Below are 20,287 nucleotides of genomic sequence, written 5' to 3'. Positions count from 1 at the left end.
TATGAGGCACCACTAGGTTTCCCATCTTCTCAGTTGGCACCTTTTTGATCAATAAACCTTTCCTTACTCCAAAAGAAAAAGTTGACCTTGCTCAATGAAGGGATACTACTCCTTCAATGGAAAAAAGGAAGAGGGCCCTGAAGTCATGAGTGCCTGTATTGTAGAAAAGCGTTTGTGGACCAAGGGCAGCATCCGATACAGTATACTTGGGGTGTTTGGAGCCCAACTATAGACCAATAATCAACAGTAATAAATATTTATATATATATTATATGCCTATTTTTACAAAAAATATATAAACATGCCTATTTTTACAAAAAAATTTTAATCCAGTTCATTTATGTTTCGACAGAAGTGTCCAACTTTAAAGAATAAAATCAAGGTTTTAAAAAAAACTTTGAGGTTAAAGAGTCTATTCAGTTCAACAATTTAAAAATATTAGGTTATGCAGTGAATTGGCAAACCTTTCACTGGATAAAACAAAATAATAACTTCATTATATTGAATTTTCTTCATTCAGTGTTTCAAAATTTAATTATATGAATACTGTCTGAAATTTCATATACATGGACAATTCCTAGCCAACAGATTTATTGGGCTGCCTTCTTGATATGGGACAAGTCATATACATAATTGTTTTTTACCCATTATTTATAATTTCTAATTTATTTGTTATTCAATTGATTAAATATTACATTTTAAGATATATCTCAGTTTTTCCCCACATTTGCCAGAATGGTGACTAAAGACACAAGTGAACGTTTAACTTGTTTAAACATGTACTGCAATACACATTATCATTTTGATAAAAAGTAATGACTTTCAGTTATGAGAGATTTATAAGCCAGCAAATCTAGAACAAGTAGCAATACACCAAATAATTCAAGAAACCAACCTCAGTAATACAGGTGTCTATTTTATTAAAAAAGTTACAAACAGGTGGACTGTAGGGTCGGTCGTCTTACAAAATGACAAGAATGAAATCTATTGGAAAAATTTTACTTTTACAAATCTTTATAGGTCATTGTTCAATGTTTGTACTTGTTACTTGAGATTTTTAACCTTTCATTGATAAAGTTACAGTACATTAGATCCATAATAGGTTACATGATTTTATTTGCAGAGCCCTACTGCAGTGATTTGAACAACTCCTAAACAGATGCCATAGTAAAGACAAGACATATATTGCATTTAATATTAATTTATTATCCTAATAAGCAACTTGACATGCAATCTATTGAGGAAGCTAAAATAACTTTTGGTCCCTTTTCTTAAAATGTGCTGGAGAAACCACTTTAAACCACTTTCCCCTGATTCCTGTGATCCTAAATGAATTAAAGTTAAATTTGCTGCTGAGGTTAGTGACAGAGATAGGGAGATAGATAGGGAGGGAGGGAGGGCAGGGAAGGAGAAAGGGAGGGAAGATAGGAAGGAGGGAGCAAGAGAAGGAGGGAGGGAGCGAGGGAGGGAAGGAGGAAGGGGGAAGAGGGAGGGGGGAGAGGGAGAGAGAGAGAGAGAATGAGAACAAGAACTATCCATAGGAAAGAAACAGTATAAAAAAATCCATCTGCAGAAAATTTAAATCATCATGAATTATTTGATTCCTTTAGAATTTCACACAGCTAATAAAGATGAACCACAATCACTTAACCTACTTTTAACTGAGGGTTTGGTTAAGTTTGGTATTAAAGTGCAAACTTAAATTAGGTATTCATTTCAAGCAGTTAATAAATAAGGAACAATGTTTCAATTGCCTCCACCCTTACAATCTCACCATAAAATTCAAAATCTAAGATCAAGAGTTCACTTTGACGGAATTTGATCAGGAATCAAATGCAACACGATTTAAAAAAAGGAAATCAAAGTTTAATCAATTTCTATGCAATAATTAATGGTCATGCTGACCAATAAATCACATGAATGTAGATATCACTTTATTTGAACATCACACACAATATAAATTTAAAATTGCCACACCCTTCCATAAACCATCACTGCATATATTAGAGCTTTCCTTGACAAAGTTATTGAGCTATTATTATAGATCAAAAGCATAGTTTTGGTTTTTTCGTTTTGTTTTATTTAATTTAGAAGCATGTTCAAATGACTAAAGCTGGGCTCCTAAAATCGAGAACTTTGGTGCAGTAGGTGAGCTGCAGGTACTAACTTCTGCAAATTAAATGCACACAACTAAAATCAAATAAAAACCCAACAAAATACTGCCAAACTTACAAAATTTTAAAATAATTGCTAGAAAAAGCGCTCATTGTCATGTTAAAACTTAACCAAAAGATTACTCTTTGTAAGTTTCCTTTCTATTTCTATACCTGTGTTACTGATAAAATGTTCAAGTATTCAGACAAAATGTGCTGATTAGGTAAACAACATGAAAGGCAATGGCTATTAGAAGAACATTTGCAAGGAAAAGAAAAAAAAGCCCAGAAACTTGGCGCTATCCTTCCTCCTGTTACACAGACTTTTGTCTCTACTACGAACATGCTTCTTGAGAAATAACTAAAAAGCAATTGTGATAGTGCAAGAAAACTTTAACAAATATTGCTTTAAAACTATTATTCAGAAAGACAAATATTAAGAACTAGAAAGTATATATGATTTTACTTGAATTCAATTTTACATGTGCAGAAGTCTATTAGATGTCAATTACAAGCCTGACAGGCAAAGCTGAGCTATCTCTGTTTAGGTATACAATTAATTTACCATGGATACAATATCCCTTTTCAAAGGCATTGCTAAGTAGGTCATAACTAAATTTAGAACTTCACAGAAAGGAAAATGTTACTGCTGCAATTTGATGCTGTAAATGAGATTAACACATGTGAAAACCTAGTGGAATCAAATGCTTAACTCTTCAGCTAAATGTTCTACAATTTCAAATATCAATTGTAACTTTCAGAACATGTTAACAAAAACACATCACAAACTGCACTTGAAGAAAAGGGATATTTCATCCATACAGGTAAAAATGTGATCCTTAGTTTCTTTTTACAACACTGCCACACGTAAACAAAGTCTCAAAGTATTAACCAACTATTTAAAGGAGAAAGATTTTACAAATTGAATGAAGCACTGGTGCGAGGTAATATACAGAAGTAACCATTTGTTTAAGGCTCATTTTTTTTCTCCATTATAACTTTCTTTTAAAAGGCATTGAGTAGGTAATACTGAGTTTGAGTATTTAATAAATACAATTGAGAAACTGATTAAAGAAATCAATTAAAATATTAAAAATTAATTCTTGCATATTAGCCATCAATAAGAACTTAGAAAGCTACAAAAGGACTGATTGATAAAGAACAGATTTTAAACATATGGTAAACGTGCTAAGCATTCCTGTTTAAGGTCCATGGATCTTGAAAGCCAAAGACCTTATGCACTTAATTAGATGTATGGCAACATGCTGTAATAGAGACAGGTTTACCAAGGCTCAGTTCTGCAACCCAGGTTGTAATGTTCTCCAAAGCAGCATCTGTGCAAATTTCCTCTGAGTTTTATCTGCAGTTAAAATAAAAATGTCATAAAAATGTCAAATTGCAGTTTAAAATAAGAACTGACAACAGATCCGTACACACATGGAAGTGGTACCAAAATAAGTATCCTAAGGTGTAATTTCACTGTTTACCATCAGTTTAAGTAAAAAAAGTAATTTTCTGTGGTCCAAGAAAGTCATTAAAAATTAGAAACACTCTAGTGACACATTGGATATAATATACTGCGTGTGTGCAACTACTCTGGTTTATTTTTTTTAAAACAGTACTATACAAATTCGTAGTTACAAAATAGTCACAGGTATGTAAAGCACTACATAGGGAATATAATCAATAATACCATAGTAACTATGTATAGTGCCAGGTGGCACTAGACTAATTGGGGGAGTTCACTTTGTAAATTATATACATGTCTAACCACTACGCTGTAGACGTTAAACTAATATAAAATAATATTGAATGAAAATAAAATAGGACTGTACTTTTATTTGTGTACTTTATACAATATCAAAAACGTTCTTACTGATTTAAAAGATCTTACAGTATAAAAGTGTAAATCTTACTTCTACTTTGAATTTGCTGTTTCTATTTTAATGGAAAATGATATTAGAATTAAATGCATACTAATTATGAGCAAACTTGACAGTATGCAAAACTTTTCCAAAATTTAGGGTTTTGTTTTGAGAATTTAAAATAAGAAAATGTAATTCCATCAGGGTCTAGCTATTAAGCACTTACTAGGTTGGTGCCACGACTTGGGTTAGATGCTAGGTGACAGCAGTCGTTCCTAGTTCCCACTCTGGTTGGCCCATTTTGGGACATCCTCCCAACCATAGGAACTTTTATGATTGGGATGTCTCAGTCTCTGCTCTTACAGTTGATAGACTTCTGCCCATCTAATTAATACCAGGGGGAAAAAAATCTATCATTCAGACACAAAGTCCTTTAACTATGCTGGATGACCAAATAGCTTCCAGGGGAGTAGAATTACATTTGTTTTAATGTAAAAACTAAAATAAATAAATAAGTAAAGCCAGAAACAAAGAGCAGAATACGTAGCAACTATGAAAGAATGCCAAGTGAAAACAATTTAAGATCTAAGGGCTCTACCAATGTTTACACATGCATAATTTTGATTTCATTTGACAGCTATACTTTCATTAGTGTTAAAATAGCCTGAGAACTCTTTACTAGAAGCTATATCATAAAAATGATTACTTTTGAAGAACGTCTCTGTTCATTTTTATTGCAATTCTGCCACCTAAACACATTAGAAAAAAAGAGACAAAATTTTGCCTTTTTAGAAATTATTATAGAAACATTCTTCTGCCAATTAAAATTAAAACTTTTTTTGCAGTAAGGGAAATTGTTAATTAGGGCACTGGTAATTTAAGCTTGGGCAAGTCCAGTTTCCTCATTATTAAAATAAGGATAAAAATTATTTCCCCAGATATATCATAAAGTAGTATGTGAAAGTACCTTATATGTCAAATGTCAGGTAATTTTTTTTCATTTCTCAACTATGTTATAAATTTCTAGAAGACCAGGATTATGTCTTGATATCCAGACTAAAGACCGTTTTACTTTTTTAGCTTCATTTGAATATTTCTACCTATTTGAACATAACAGTATTTCCTTATATGTATGTAAAATTTTTTGGAAGACTTTTCAGTAATGCAAAATTGCTATAAATTTAAATTTACATTTTTCAAAATAACTACAAAGATTTGGGATTTTCAAATATAATTATGTCTCTTAAATAGTGAAGACTTGTAGTATGTGATGATTTAATAGTTCAGATATTCTCTGAAATCAAATTGAGGAAGTAGTGATTATTTCTAGCCAAAATAAACACTGAGACTACAAACCAGCTTATTAACCATAATCTATATTAAATAAAATGTGATATATGCATTATTTCCCACGCTCTGAAAACCTGGTTAATATTTGGTCCACCCACATTCCATAGGATGGCAATACTCCAATAAAATCAAGAGATAGATAATTTCCAGGTCAGACTCAACAACCTTAATAGGAGGCATACCATTAAACAAACAGTAAAGTATTAATACCAGCTATTTTTCAAGGGAGTAATAAATTTTGATTTTCTGCGGTAATAAATCCTGAAGCAAAAGCTTGCATTAAGCAAAAAGGACCGTCTCTCCCAGATTAGAATTTCACAGAATGCAAAATGTATGTTATTGCTCCTCACTGTGACAGCAAAATTTTCAACGTACTAACAACTCTCATTCATTTAAAAAACATTCTAGAAGCTTTAAAGGCAGCTGGTCAAACTCATACGTTTTTAATTCCCAGGACATCACAGTCACATTGCAAAAGTATAACTTGCTTCTTCTGAGATAGAACACAAGTGATCCCTGTCCTCACTCAAGTTTCCAGCAACAAACCCAACAAATCTTAACTCGGAAAGCTTGTGCTCCAACTCTTGCGTAACTGTTTTCACTTTTTCCCTTTTTTCTAATTAGATTTTGTTATGGAAGAATAGAAGAAAAAAATCCCAAACAATAGTCCAAACTTTTTGTTCAGGAAATTATGAAATAGGGTCTCCCAAGTGGGGTAAATTGGTACACAAGAGTACCAAACACAGAACTGAAAGAACAAAGATCATTATTTATGTCAGCATGAAGAAAAAGGGAGATTCTTGATTTAAGACCAGCACATCATTTCACGTGGCAGCAGAATGCCTGGAATACTAACAAAGGCTCCTGAAAGGCTTAGCAGTTTATGAATGTCTTTTTCGCTGCATTTACCATTTCTAAATACAGTGGTATTTACTAGCGTTCTTTTTAGGAAATATAAATGTGCAATCACAATCCATTTCTCCCCCCAGCTTAAGACATATGATATTCTGGGCATTTAACAAAAAAGAAATAAAAAAATACATTTCCCTTCACATTTTTTACTTGGCATTTTCATATCCAAGTTAAATATTAGTTATATTACCAAAACACTAGACTAGAATTCTGTTGATAGAAGTTATGTTTTTGTTAAATATATTATTTATCCTAATTTGCATAGCACTCATGAAGCTTATTGGGGGGGTGGAGTGGGAGGACTAGGTAATTAAAAGTGTTCACCTGTCACCCACTAAACATACAGAGCAAAAGCTAAATCTATGGAATAGAAACCTTGAATGACAGTGGAACAATGATTTAAGGAGAACATGCACCCTAGAAGTTTATGGTGAACCCTGGGTAGGAGGGGAGGGATAAGCAATTTTTCTTATGTTCTAGTCTGAAAAATCTCTGTAAATTTACATTTAACATGATGAGTGCAATTCTGAGATCTCAAATAGTATGACCATGTCCATTGATGATAAGCAGGAATGTGAGCCCAAGGACCTGATCTTAGCTGCTGACTTGGAATTAGACTAGGTAGGGTACTACTCCCCTAGACTCTAAATTGCTTTTTTTGAATCTGATATTCATTCCTAAGACTGTGGCTAATCAAAGGAATTTGGGAGTATGTTTTTGGTAGGCTAAGTATTCCCAATAGCTGACAGGACTTAAGTTTTTCTTAATGATATTATCTTCTGGATTTTAGTATTCCACTGAGAAGTAATCCCATGAGGAGAATCTTTACTGTAGTATGGCTAGAATACTTCCTCAGTGGCAATTCTCCAACTCCATGATGCAATTTTTGTTAATTCTACTGATGGTTCATTTTAAGCCAGAGAGGTAATGGAGTAAAATTGAATGGCTCATATGCATTTCATTCTGCAATAAAAGCCTAGTCTTTAGGTTAAAAGGAAGCAGTTAAAGAAGGAACAGACATACAAAAAATCATTCTAACCATCAGACACCTTCACATCCAGAGCAGGTCTGACTAGGTACCTATCTACTCTGAACAGTCCCAAACCATGAACCTTGTGGGGGTCAGTAAAGGTTTGGGAGGATTAGTGGGGCAGAAAGGACAACGTATCTCTGTTCTCCCCTTTTACCCTAAGGCCATTTTCAGGTCTTTATAGCACACCACTACCCCAAAGCATGCTTCCTCATCCATTCAGGGCTGCCATGCCACAGGCTCCATTTGAATTGGATGAAAAATGGGCATTTATTTAAAATCAGCTATTTTCCCCACTCCATGTGATATGCAAAATAGGGCGGGGGAAAAAGTATCTATCTAAAACTGTAACTTCTACAACACTGATATGGTTAACATTTAACTTGGATATGAAAACGCCAACATTTTAAAGTACACACTGTGATTTAATTTTCATGATTTTCTCCTTATATTTGCTAAATCTTCAACATATCATATCTAATTAAAAGCTGGAGAAAAGATTAGAAACAATTCTGATTCCACACATTTATTTTTTTAAAAATGAAAATACTAATCAATTCCACTGTTTAGAAATAGTAAGGCCAGCTAGACTAATATGACATTCATAGATGGTTCAGCTTTTCAGGAGCCTTTAACACCCCAGGCATTCTGCTGCCACGTGAAATGATGTGCTAGTCTTGAATCAAGAATCTCCTTTTCTTAGGGATGACATATGTAATGAACTGAGGCTGACATAAATAATGATCTTTGTTCTTTCAGCTTCATTCCTGGTGTTTGGTACTCTTATGCACCATTTACTCTTGTTGGGAGAACCCGTTCTATAATACATGGAGAAAAATAGGATCAAACCTTGCAGATCCTCAAACCATGGTGAAGAACACATTTTTTTATTTCTGTTTTCTTTCTTTTTCTCTTTTTTTGTAAACAACTTTTGTCAATACTGGACTGAGGTACAGGAATCACCAAAATGCAATCTTTAAAAACAACTGTTTGCCAAAAGTGTATTTACCAAACTATCACATTTAAGGGAAAACTTTACTGCACTTCCTACCTTCCTTTCAGGGAAATCAACAGAATATTTTAGGATATTATTTTGCTCTTTTTGGCATTCCCTCTCTTTGGAATTACCTCTACCCCTTCCCCATCCCCTCATATCCTACCTATTCTTCAAGGTATGACTCAAATTCTACTCTCAGTGAAATTCCTCTAAATCAGTGGTTTTTAACCAAGGGAGATTTTGTTCCCCACCCCCAACCCCCAGACACCTGGCAATGTATGGAGATAGTTTTGCCACAAGTTGGGGGGCAGGGGGATGCTAATGACATCAGTATAGGGTTGCTGCTAAACATCCTACAGCCCGCCCCCCAACAAAGAGTCAGAATGTTGAGAAACCTGCTCTAATTGAAAGTGGTCTCTCCTTTTCTTGAAACCCCCACAGCACTGTGATTTACTTCCTTTATAGTATTATGAGATTAACAAAACACCCATCACTCTCAATAACAATATACCAAAGCAGCTAACTGTCAATTATTCACACCAATACAGAGGAGCTATGATGTAGTTAATAAAAGCAAAACAGGGCTGCAACACTGACCTGTGTTTCTACTATACTGCTGCTATGGTTGGTATATGAGACTCCTCAGGTCAGTAAGGAAACCAGCCACGAAAGCAGCACATAAAGAATCTGGCCCTGAATCCAAACTTACACTAAGGTTACTGCCAGTGGGAGGGTGAAAGGTGAGGAAACAATCCTGGGAGACATGCAGATAAACAGGTGTTGGGCAAGGAACTGGTGACCCAAATTGAAGGGTGGTAAGAAATAAATGTGAGGAATTATCAGAAGCAATTCTTAGAGTATTAATAAAATTTCCCTTTCAATTAAAAGAAACCAATTTACAACAATCACAGTCCTTCTGATTTACTCTAGTCTTATTATTTCTAACTTGGGCAAGATACTCTTCTAAATATTAAGGACAAGCATTTCTCCTTTACTTGTCAAAATTTGATCTTCAGTCTAGATCTGGGACTGATAGACTTCAGAGTTCCATGACTCAAGCTACAGGATTCAGAATCCATCACCTATTTTTTAAAATAAATAGTGAACAAGCGCAACCACGAACACTAAGGACCTCAGGTTACAGATTTCCATATCCATCAGTTCAATCTTATTTGATATCAGAAAGAAAAAAAAACAACTGCATATAATATGCTTGGCTCTAAAAGACCTTGGTCAGGGAATTCCCTTTAATATTTTCAGAAATTCAGCTGATTAGGTTATTTTATTCAAGGCTCGCACTTTCAATAGTGTATTCTGCTTACAAATATGAAAAACAAACAAAAATTATATTATAAAAATGAGCAATTATTGGTATTAATATTTTCTGATTTTTTAGTACATTAGTTAACAAAAACGTGAAGAGTTGACTTCAGATATATAAAAAAAATTGATCATTCCTGTAGGTAACCAAATGAATTTAAAGTAATTTAGGTCACAAAACAGTTGCAAAATAAAGTCAGAAATAACCCAGAACAAGAAAGACTTTAAAACTGCTTTAGAAATTACCCATTTGCCAATTTGACTGAAGATAGTTGGCTGTCTACCCAGACCAATTTGATTCAGTTTACTTTCTATAGCTGTCTACAATGACACAAAATTGGGGACAGACTTCAGAGTTCCATGACTCAAGCTACAGCATTCAGAATCCATCACCTATTTTTTTTTAGATAAACAGTAAACAAGTACAGCCACAAATGTTACAGACCTCAGATTACAGATTTCCATACACATCAGTTCAATCTTATTTGATGTTAGGAAAAAAAACTGCATATAATGAGCTTTGTTCTAAAAGACCTCGGTCAGGGAATTCCCTTTTTCAGAAATTCAGCTGGTTAATTTTTTATAAAGATGATAAAAAAACTAAAATGTGTACACTTCTGTCATTTGCCCAGTTAAATGTCTCAGAGAAAGAGAGCATAATGGTGAAGACGCAATCACTCCACAGAACTTGTTAAAACTTGAAGATGGCTTCCAGTTTGAGAGATTATGAAAACAAGAACAGGGGACTCAATCACCTACATATGCCTGTTCCTGCGTCAAAAGACTACTGTAAGTGCAACACTATCAACAAAACATATGCTGGACTACAGTCTGACAAGCGACTTTATAAGGGAAGAGAAGTAGCTAGGTATATGAAAATACATGAGTTTTCATCATATTCTAGTATGCAGGAGAGCTGATGAGTAAAATCATTTTGAATAAAGCACTGTTGTCATACTTCATTTACAAAGATGACACTACCTGACAGGAAATCTTGTCTGAAAAGATAAATTAGGGACCGCTAGCTAGTCTTTTCTCCAGGGAGTACACATGAAACCCGACCTTTGATTAAAAATCATCACTGTGATCTGAAATGCCTGTTGCCATTTCCAACACTGCTGCCTGGACTTGAGGTCAGTCTTGGCTCAAAACAATCAATTCCATTCCTGATACTGTCAGGCTAGTCTGGCATTTGCTGTGGTTTCTCAGTCATCCTGGCTATTGGTTGGTTTGTCTCATTATTTAGGTGTCACTGTCTAAGTGAGTCTATTTGCCCAATTACAATCTAGATTTTTAAATCATGATATGGATAAAATAAACTCATTTTAAATGCTCAGCAAGTTTTATATAACTTAGCTTTTTAAAATACTCATTCATTTAAGCAAGTTTTATTAAGTTATCATTTAACTCAATGAAAAGTTTGAAAGTTTTGTAATTGTTTATTAACTTCGTTATTTATTAAAATGAATAAAAATGTTTCCAGGCCTTGGGACTATCCCTTCTAACACATCACAGAAGTTTTGCCCGATTCTCATTTGGACCATATATTTAAAGTCAACATACATTGTGGCACTATAATTTGCTATTATTAGAGGTCACTTAAGTCCTTTAAGTGCAAGGTACAGATGAACTTGATTAAATAATCATCCTTTTAATCAAGCATTTGGGTGATAAGTAAATTGATGATTTCAATTATAGCAGCTCTAGCCTGGGACAGAAAAGTGTAGAAAACATAAAACTAATCATCTTCTGAAATTATTACTGGGTACTCTCCTGTGCATTCTGGATGCTTAATCACCAAAACAGTGAAAAGGTGTATTATCCTTTAACTCACCCCAAAACAGAGGAATGTTATAAATGAAGCAGAGAGAACAGTAACTCACATTTAAAAAATAAATCTTAGTGATGGGAATACAGGCAATTTCTTACCTTTGTTTCATTTATCCATATTTTTTAGATTTTCTTCATTGAATAAGGGAAATGCTATTTTAAAAATAAATTTAAGGTAGCACAATGTATATTAATATTAACCTGCTTTGTGTTACACTTGATCAAAAACAAAACACTTTCTGCTCATAAAATTCCATCCATGACTAACCTGCTCGGTATGGCCATGATTGAGGTTATCTTTTTTACTGGACAACACAAGTTGTACAACACTGATCTTGCTTCTCGGGCAGGGATGAATAGTTCATTTGCCTGACGATCTCAGCAAAAAGTTCATCCACCATTGATTTACTTTTTGCCGATGTCTCCATGAAAGGACAGCCCCATTCTTGAGCCAGAGCTCTGCCTTCTGAAGACATAACCTCTCTTTCTGGTTCCAGATCCACTTTATTTCCTACTAGGATTAGTGGGACTTTTTCATATCTCTTCACTCTGACAATCTGATCTCTCATTGGCTTGATATCCTATTCAAACAATCACAAAAAGAAAGAAAAAAATTATGCTATTTGCATAAGCATGACAGAAGTATTACAATCTCACAAGAAGTCATCCGTCAATTGAGTACAGAGAGCTAAATCCAAAATAAAACCACACACTCAAATAGGGAAAATATCATTTTCTCCATTGAAGTAGGAACTAGATTATTTCCACAGGCCATACTTGCTGGGTTTCTGTCATGAATATAAAATGTGGTTTGCACCCTAACCTTAGAACTCATTTACTCATTTCTTTCCCATGGTCTATACTGATTTAAAAGCAAGTTCCCAAATATGATGAATCCATTTATACATAAGGGTGTTTGACCATCTCAAACCTGCTGGCTTATCGTCACTCGTTCTAACACCTGTTATCCTAGCACAGGATTTTTGCATCTATGCATTCCTAGCCATTCAGCAAGTGCTTGAGAGAAAGTGTTTAAGGTGGGAACAAAAAACCGCGTCATGCCTAGAAGACCAAAGTTAAAAACAGATTCACACATTTATTAATTTTAAATTTAATGGTATGCTTTTATCTCAGTAAAATCAAGCACCTTAAAATATACTTAAACACACTAGAAACTACTTTAACAGTGAGCAGCTCCTGGGAGGAACAAGCAGGTGGGAGCCTGGGTGGGAAGAAGTCATTCTCTTCTTTGCCTACATTCTGGTTTACAACATGAATTTTCTCCCAAGTGTATTACTTTTTCTAAGTAATTACAATTAATTACAAAACATGAGAGCTTTAGCAATTCTCCAGTAGCATCAACTTTGGGGAAGGGAGTATTGATTAAAGACAATATTACTGACTGTATACTAACATTACAATTTTTTTATTTTTCACAACTTAAAAGGCTTAACTTGAATATAAACTTGTGTTTAAGTTGAATAGTTACAGTAAACAGAATATTCACATGCAGAATGAAGGAAAAAGCGGGGATTGTGAAAATTTACAAAAACAAAATTGATATTTGCAACAATTTTGTTTGATCATGTATAAATTCAGTCTTCTAGGTTAGCTTTTCTTCCCCAGTGTCTTTATGGGAACCCAAGTTCAACTGAGATTCCAAATTTCTGGCATTTGGGTTTAAAAGAGTTTAAGTCTCTGTTAAAATCATAGTTTTTTTTTCACTCCCGATTTATGTCTACAACAGAAGTAGATATGGAGATCTTATTCAAAAGACTTCCAGCCTCATTGTACATCAGAAGCTAAACATTAATGAATGCCAACTATAATTTTATATATATAATGTGATGGTTCAGTGTGAGGTCGGAGGGATAGTGGATGGGGGGAGGGGGGTTCACAGTATGAGGGATATAAATGATGAACGTCTAAGTATTACCTTGTTTTGTACACCTGAAACTAATAAATAAATAAATAAATAAATAAATAAATAAATAAAAGACTTCCAGCCTCAAGAGAGTCAGCTAATAGAATGAATAACAAATCTCCCAAGGATCCTTCAATAAGAAAATGCATCAAGTAGCACCTATAGTACTTTGGTACTTTGGGGGGAACAATGCTTTTCTGATACTATTGCTTTGGAATTTAAGCCTACATAAAATAAACTTGAGTTTGATCAGTATAACTTTGATTCATTTACCCAGAATGTATTATGTTTAAAAGAAAAAAAAGTCCTGAAGTGCTGTATCTGGTTACTGAAAAAGTTCACTATAGTACTTTAATTTATAATACGAAGAAAAGTGGAATTAGCACATTGGCTTGACTAAAGCACTTAATGTCTCTTAGGTAAACGTTAAGTGCACAGTTTTAAATGCAGAAAAATATCCATTTCCTAAATCAATGGAAGTCAATATAATGGGTCAATATGAGGTTATTTTCAAGGAATAAATAGCAACATATATTGTATCTCTTAAAATGTTAAACCTTCAGTCTGTCTCCCAATGAAGGTCAAGACAGATTTTCCGAGGAAAGTGGACCATCTCCAGTTTGGCTATCCAGCTGGGGTTAGAAATCTGCACTTGTTCTATGTTCCCAGATCCATGTGTTTTCTATAGTCAGTGTTTTCAGAAACAATTTGGATAACTGCAGAAAAGGAGTCATTCTTCATTTTTGTTGGTTATTAATTCCAGGTGCTAGACTTTTCAATTAGTAACTTTTCCTTCCTTCACATGCCTCAAGTAAGTAAAATACCTAGAAGGCAGGTCTTGAATTCTTCATCCTGCAGCACTAAAATTCTGGTTGAGAAACTTGAGTGAGAACAGAGAGGGGGTGGGTGGTGGGAAAAGCAGACACAGGGGTGGGAAGAGTTGCACAGATGATGGACTCCAAATAATTTTCCTTTCAAAGTGCTCTATTTAACCGAGTTTATCTGTTAATGTTGTTTTGTTGAGTACATTAATCAATACTTGTTGAACTGAACAAGCAACTTCAGAAGGTTATATTCCACGCTAAATATACACAAACTGAACTATTTCTTTTTTTGTGACTCTTTTCACTTTTGTTCGACTTAAAAATAACTTTAAAATATTTGTTGACACTTTTTACTTTAGTATTCTCTATAGAAACAACCCAATACTTTTCCGTGCCAGGAGTAACCTCAAAAATGCGCCATGTCTAACTTTCAAAAGCAAAACATAGTCATTAACGCACGGTTCAAGCAAACCAGAAGTAAAGTAGGATTACCACACCCCCTTCTTACAAATTACAAGACTTGGTTTGGTTACCTGAAAAGACTGTTGATTAACCAGACTATAAACCAGGATGAAACCTTGGCCGTTTTTGATGTAGAGATCTCTCATGGAGGCAAACTGCTCAGTTCCTGCGGTGTCCAGAATTTCCAGCACCGACGGAGAAGAGTCCACTTCGATCTCTTTGCGGTAGAAATCTTCAATGGTGGGGTCATATTTCTCAATGAAAGTCCCAGTGACAAACTGCACAGTCAGGGCAGATTTGCCAACCCCTCCGCTCCCTAACACCACTACCTTGTATTCCCTCATGAGTCTCACCTTCACCAACTCCTACCCGAGGGAGGGAAAATAACGCCCCGCTAGCAGCCGCGCGCTCGGGGAGGCGGAAGGTGGGCGGAAATCTGCGAACTGGGGAGGAGAGTGCAGAGAAGCAGAGGGCCCAACGCGGGACGAAGAGGAAGTTAAGGGCGGGGGAGGGGAGAGAGCGAAGAGTCGGGGTGGGTGGGGATGGGATGGTAATGCCCTTCCTATAGGAACTGAACCCCAGGCAGGGGGCGTGGGGAGGAGGGCGCGCCTGGAGAAGCCAAGCGAGGGTAGGGAGATGAAATGCGCCCCTTGGAGGTAAGGGCTGGAGGCTGCCGATCGTGGGGCTCCGGCAGGCAGGCGGGCGTCCGAGGAGCCCGCAGCTAGGGGCTGCCCTCACCCCTCCCCCGCCCTTCACACAAAGGGGCCCAGGGACCCCGCTTCCTGCTAGCGCCGCTGAGCCGGCCCAGGCCTGTGGGCTCCACTCCCGTCACTGCTGCCGGGCGGGTCTGTGGGCCGCGGCTCCCACGGGCGTCGTCCGGCCTGTTATAGGGGAAAGGGGCGCACGTTACCCGCCTGACCCCCACCAGCCCCAAACCAGCAGCCCCTGCTGCCGCCTCCCCCAGCTCCATCCCCCACCCCCACCCGGCAGCCTCCACCAAAGCCGAAGCAACCCGCTTACCCTGCAGTCCGCACCCGCCCGGCCGCCCGGGAGGCTGTGTCACACCAAGGCCATGGCCACGGGCCGGCTCCAGTCTTACCGCCGCCCCAGCGCTGCTGCTCGCAGAGGGGAGAGGGGCGGGGGCCGTCCAGCGGCGGCGGCGGCCGCAGGGACTCCAGACGAACCCACCTCTTTTTTTTTCTCATTCACTCCCCCCCCCCTACACACCCGGAAGGGTTTCCCTGACACACTGGCTGAGGTGTCCCAGTTCCCTGAGACTGGACCGGATCACTTCCGGTGGGGAAAGTCCCACCTCTTTGGAGTGAGCGGAGTGGCGCTGGGGCCGCGCCCTGCTAGGCGAGACGTCTGGGGACAGTTTTTGGTCGGGGCTATGGCCTTGGCAAAGGGCCTCTCTGAGAACCTTCAGTGTCGTTCTTTTCCCCACCCGCAGCAGCTGTTGCTTCTGCTGCTAGTCCCATCCCCAAAGCTATTGAAGCCCCTCAGCGTCTCAGCCGCCCCCAGCTCGGCCGGAGGACTTGATCCGCTTGTTGGCCTGTGCAGGACAGCCAGTAATGATCTAAAGACCGGGAGAATGCCCAACATCCCTGGACTAGAAGTGGCAGGGAAAATGAAACAGCCAAGAAAGTTTATTCTCTTTCCTGGTATTTCTTCTACTTGATCTTTTTCTAAAAAACGCGTGCAAACTACCGTTAGACTTCATTATTGCTCTGATTTCGTATGTGGTGGTGAGTTTTATTTGGCTGTGCCTGACATAATTAAACACAGTACTTTTATCAACTGGCAAATCTGCTTTGATTCCATTAGCAAATGCCAAAGTCACTCCTTTTCTTCTTGTCACCAGGCTTGGAAAACAAAAGGATTACCAATAGACTTTCCAGGTACTCTAACTCAGCTTTGCCCCTGATTCCAACTGCTACACAGCAGGGAAAGGGAACCAACATCCAGGGAAGAGTTGATTGTAAATTGTTCAGGCTTGCAGACTAACTTCTTTTAATCTTTCATTATCTGCATGCACAGCTATTTGTATGGCTAGCTCTTCCATGTTAAAGTTTGTTTTAACAGCCATCCTTCATAGTCATTGAAATTCGAAAGCACAGGACTCTAGTGTTAAATATTAACTTTCTATTTTCAGATAAAATTGTTACTTCTTACATATCTTTCCCTCTGCTAACTTTCTATTTGTAAACTTTGTGTCAGATCCACAGGCCCAGAAAGCTAGTTTATTTTTTAGGTATGTTACTCCCTTTTTGATTCAAGCATGCACCCAAAAATCTGAGAGATTCCGTGGCCAGTCAAGTTAAACTGACTGCATATTTCCTTACCTGCAAGTCCTAATGGCCTGACTGTATTAAAAGAGACTACGAAACCCAAATTGTTAGATATTAGAAAAGATCTAACTCACAGTAGTGTGAAGTCCCACTGTGTCTCTCCCTGAGTATTCCCCAATGTCACTTACAGTATCCAAAGTACAGTTTAGTTCAATTTCTCCTCGGCCCAGGGCTGGAGCAATCTGTTCAGAGAGGTCCCCAGTCTGGCTCCAGCTGGCCGGAGTCCCGCCTGATATCTGAGGCACTGCCCTCTGCTGGAAGAGGTTTGGTCTATGAGTTATGAGTCTCCCCATAGGTCATTGCTCTTTCCACACGTGCTGTTGCCTGATTTGGAGCTCTGCTGCCCATCTCCCTGTCTAGCTGTCTCCAGACTGTCTGGTGGAATCCACAGCCTGCACCAGCCCTGCTTGTAACTGAGTTTGGAAATTCCTCTTCTGATCCAGCAATCAGTGTTGGAAAGTAGTAGCAAGTCTCTGCTCTGTTACTAAGCTGTCAAAACAGGGAGCTCTTCCTTTTGAGGTCGTGGCACCTGTTGGCAACTGTAATAGTCCTGAATGTGTTGGCCAAAGTGTTCGGGAGAGAATTCTTTGTTTCTCCACACAGTGAAACATACTCCTCCCCTCAGTACAGATTTCTATTTGGTCACTCTCAGCAACTACAGTGTTGATAAATGTCACACTCGGTCTGAAGCTCCTTCTAAACTTTTTTGGTAAGGCGATACATTACAGCAGCATTTAGGAAAGCAAACAATCAGAAGTAATTCAAATGTCCTTTAATAGGTGATTAAAAATTGTGTGTGTGTGTGTGTGTGTACATTCACAAAATGGGATACTATGCAGCTACTAAAAGAGAGATAACTAGATTCGGAAGTGCTGATGTGAAAAGATAACCATGATATATTGCAAGGCTGAAAAAAAAGCAAGATACTGAACAAATACATAGTTGCTCTCATTTTTGTAAACTGTGTGCAATATATATTATATAGCCATTAAAATCTGAAACAGTCATTATCTGTGAGGGGTATTATAAAAGGACTTTTAATCCTTCATATCATTTAAATTTTTAAACAATCAGGTATTATTGGGAAAAGGGAATAAATATAATTTTATAATATTTTTAAAGGAGAAACAAAAGGAAGTTGTTGATCACTTACTCAAAAACAACTTCCTCTACATCCTGACTGTCTAGGGGTCAGTGCACAGGTCTGCCCAATTTAAACAAACTCCCTCCCCCCTTCTTTATTCTCCTCCCCAAATATATCTATACTTAGAAAAGTATTTTAACATACATTATCTTATTAGATTCCAGTTGTTCACCAGTTTACTTTTATTAGGCAACGAGAGTGTAAAGACCAATTAGAAGAGTACTGCCTGGCAGTTGAAAGCCAAAGGCTCTGAACTGAGGCAGACAGGCATTTAAATGGCAGCTCCTCCACCTCCTAGCTGTTCCTAGCTGTGGAACCTCAAGCAAATGATTTCACCCATCTCAACCTCTAATTCTTCACCTGTAAAATAGAGCTAATCATTTAATGTGAGAATATAATGAAGTTTTATATGTAAAATATATAAGCACAGTCCCTTGCTCTTTATGAACCTTTAATAAATGCTAGCTATTTGATTTCTATTTAAAAGAGTTAATAGTTATTTTAAAAAAAAAAAAATCAGCACACATAGAGAGGAAAACAAAACTTGAAAAGCCCAAATATCTCCAAATGGCACAAAAATAATAACACAACTACTCTTTCTAAAGGTATTTATTGTTAAAAGTTTCTTGTATTTCCTTTCAGAGAAAAAAAATGTTGTTTATATGTTAGTATATCTATCAATCTGTATTCTATATGTATTTGTTTTAAATTACTTCAAAAGTAATCTGACAATACACACCATTCTGCACGTTGCTTTTTTCACTTACTATATCTTGGTGATTTTTCCAGTTGAGAACATATAGATGGACTTCATGTTTTTTTTAACAGCTGAACCATGATTTAGTTAACCAGTTCCCTACTGAAGGACACTGGTTGCTTCTAGTTACTTACACTGAATATCTTCCACATACATACAAAGGGTGCCAAAAAAATGTACACATTTTTAAAAAGGAAAAAATTGTATTAAAATTGTAATACCATGAATGACGCTAGCATTCATTTGATTAACGCCATCTTTTGAGCGAACATCATACTACACATTGCTACCCTAATTCCATTCAACTTCGAAAAGTAATACATAGATAATATCTCTTAAAATGTGTACATTTTTTGGCACCCCTGGTATATCTTTGCTAGTAAATTTTTGGGTGAATTTTCAGTAGCTGAATAATTGAAACAACTGGTACTTGCATTTTAAATTATTCTGGTAAATATTGCCAAGTTATCCTTCAGGAATATCACCGATTCACATTCCTACCAACACAGTATGATGGTAACTGTTTATCACCTCATCCTAGGTATTACTAATTTTAGTATTTCATAGCTACTGTTACTCACGTTAGGATATTTTCAGGACTAACAAATGTATTATGAAAGGAATTTGGGCTTCAGAGCCAGACAAGCCTAATATTGTCCTTTGCCAACTAGGTCTCCATTCCCTCATTTGTAAAGTTAGGCATACTAGTGGATCTGGCTTATAGGACTCCTTTGAAGAATAAAAGAGGCACTTCATTCAAAGCACTTAGGCACCCAAACAGTAACTGCTTAATTACCATATGACCCAGCAATCCCTCTCCTGGGTATCTACCCCAAAAATCTAAAAACATTTATCCTTAAAGACATAAGTGCTCCAATGTTCATTGCAGCTTTATTTACGGTGGCCAAGACATGGAAACAACCGAAGTGTCCTTCGATAGATGATTGTATAAAGAAGTTGTGGTATATATATATATATATATATATATATATATATATATATACACACAATGGAATACTATTCTGCCATAAGAAAAGATGAAATAGTACCATTTGAGACAACATGGACGGACCTTGAGATTATAATGCTGAGTGAAATAAGTCAGACAGAAAAAGTCGAGAACCATATGATTTCACTGATATGTGGTATATAAAACTGAAAACAACAAAAGAACAAGACAAACAAATGAAGAAACAAAAACTCATAGACATAGACAATAGTTTAACAGTTACCAGAGAGTAAGGAGGGAGAGGGGTTGTGGATGAGGGTAAAGGGGAGCCAATATATGGTGATGGAAAGAGAACTGACTCTGGGTGGTGAACACACGACGTGATATATGTAGATATGTATTACAGAACTGTACACCTGAAA

General features: G+C 36.9%; 1 protein-coding gene across 2 annotated transcripts; it reads right to left on the bottom strand.

Annotated features, from left to right (window-relative positions):
• Positions 1–903: 903 nt before the first annotated feature.
• On the bottom strand, positions 904–15,932 carry RAP2C (RAP2C, member of RAS oncogene family). 2 transcript variants are annotated; one of them, XM_081041849.1, is made up of 4 exons: positions 15,688–15,932; positions 14,739–15,548; positions 11,726–12,038; positions 904–3,513 (listed from the first exon to the last, which is right to left on the bottom strand). In XM_081041849.1, the coding sequence occupies exons 2-3, from the start codon at positions 15,009–15,011 to the stop codon at positions 11,760–11,762; spliced, it is 552 nt and encodes a 183-aa protein (XP_080897975.1). In that variant the 5' UTR covers positions 15,012–15,548; positions 15,688–15,932; the 3' UTR covers positions 904–3,513; positions 11,726–11,759. The 2 variants fall into 2 exon arrangements, with proteins under 2 accessions (XP_080897975.1, XP_080897976.1); XM_081041850.1 differs by having other exon boundaries at positions 14,739–15,075; positions 15,787–15,887.
• Positions 15,933–20,287: the final 4,355 nt, after the last annotated feature.

This window comes from Rhinolophus hipposideros (genome assembly GCF_964194185.1).
Source record: "Rhinolophus hipposideros genome assembly, chromosome: X".
NCBI classification, from domain to species: Eukaryota; Metazoa; Chordata; class Mammalia; order Chiroptera; family Rhinolophidae; genus Rhinolophus; species Rhinolophus hipposideros.
This window is presented reverse-complemented; position numbering and strand designations above follow the sequence as displayed.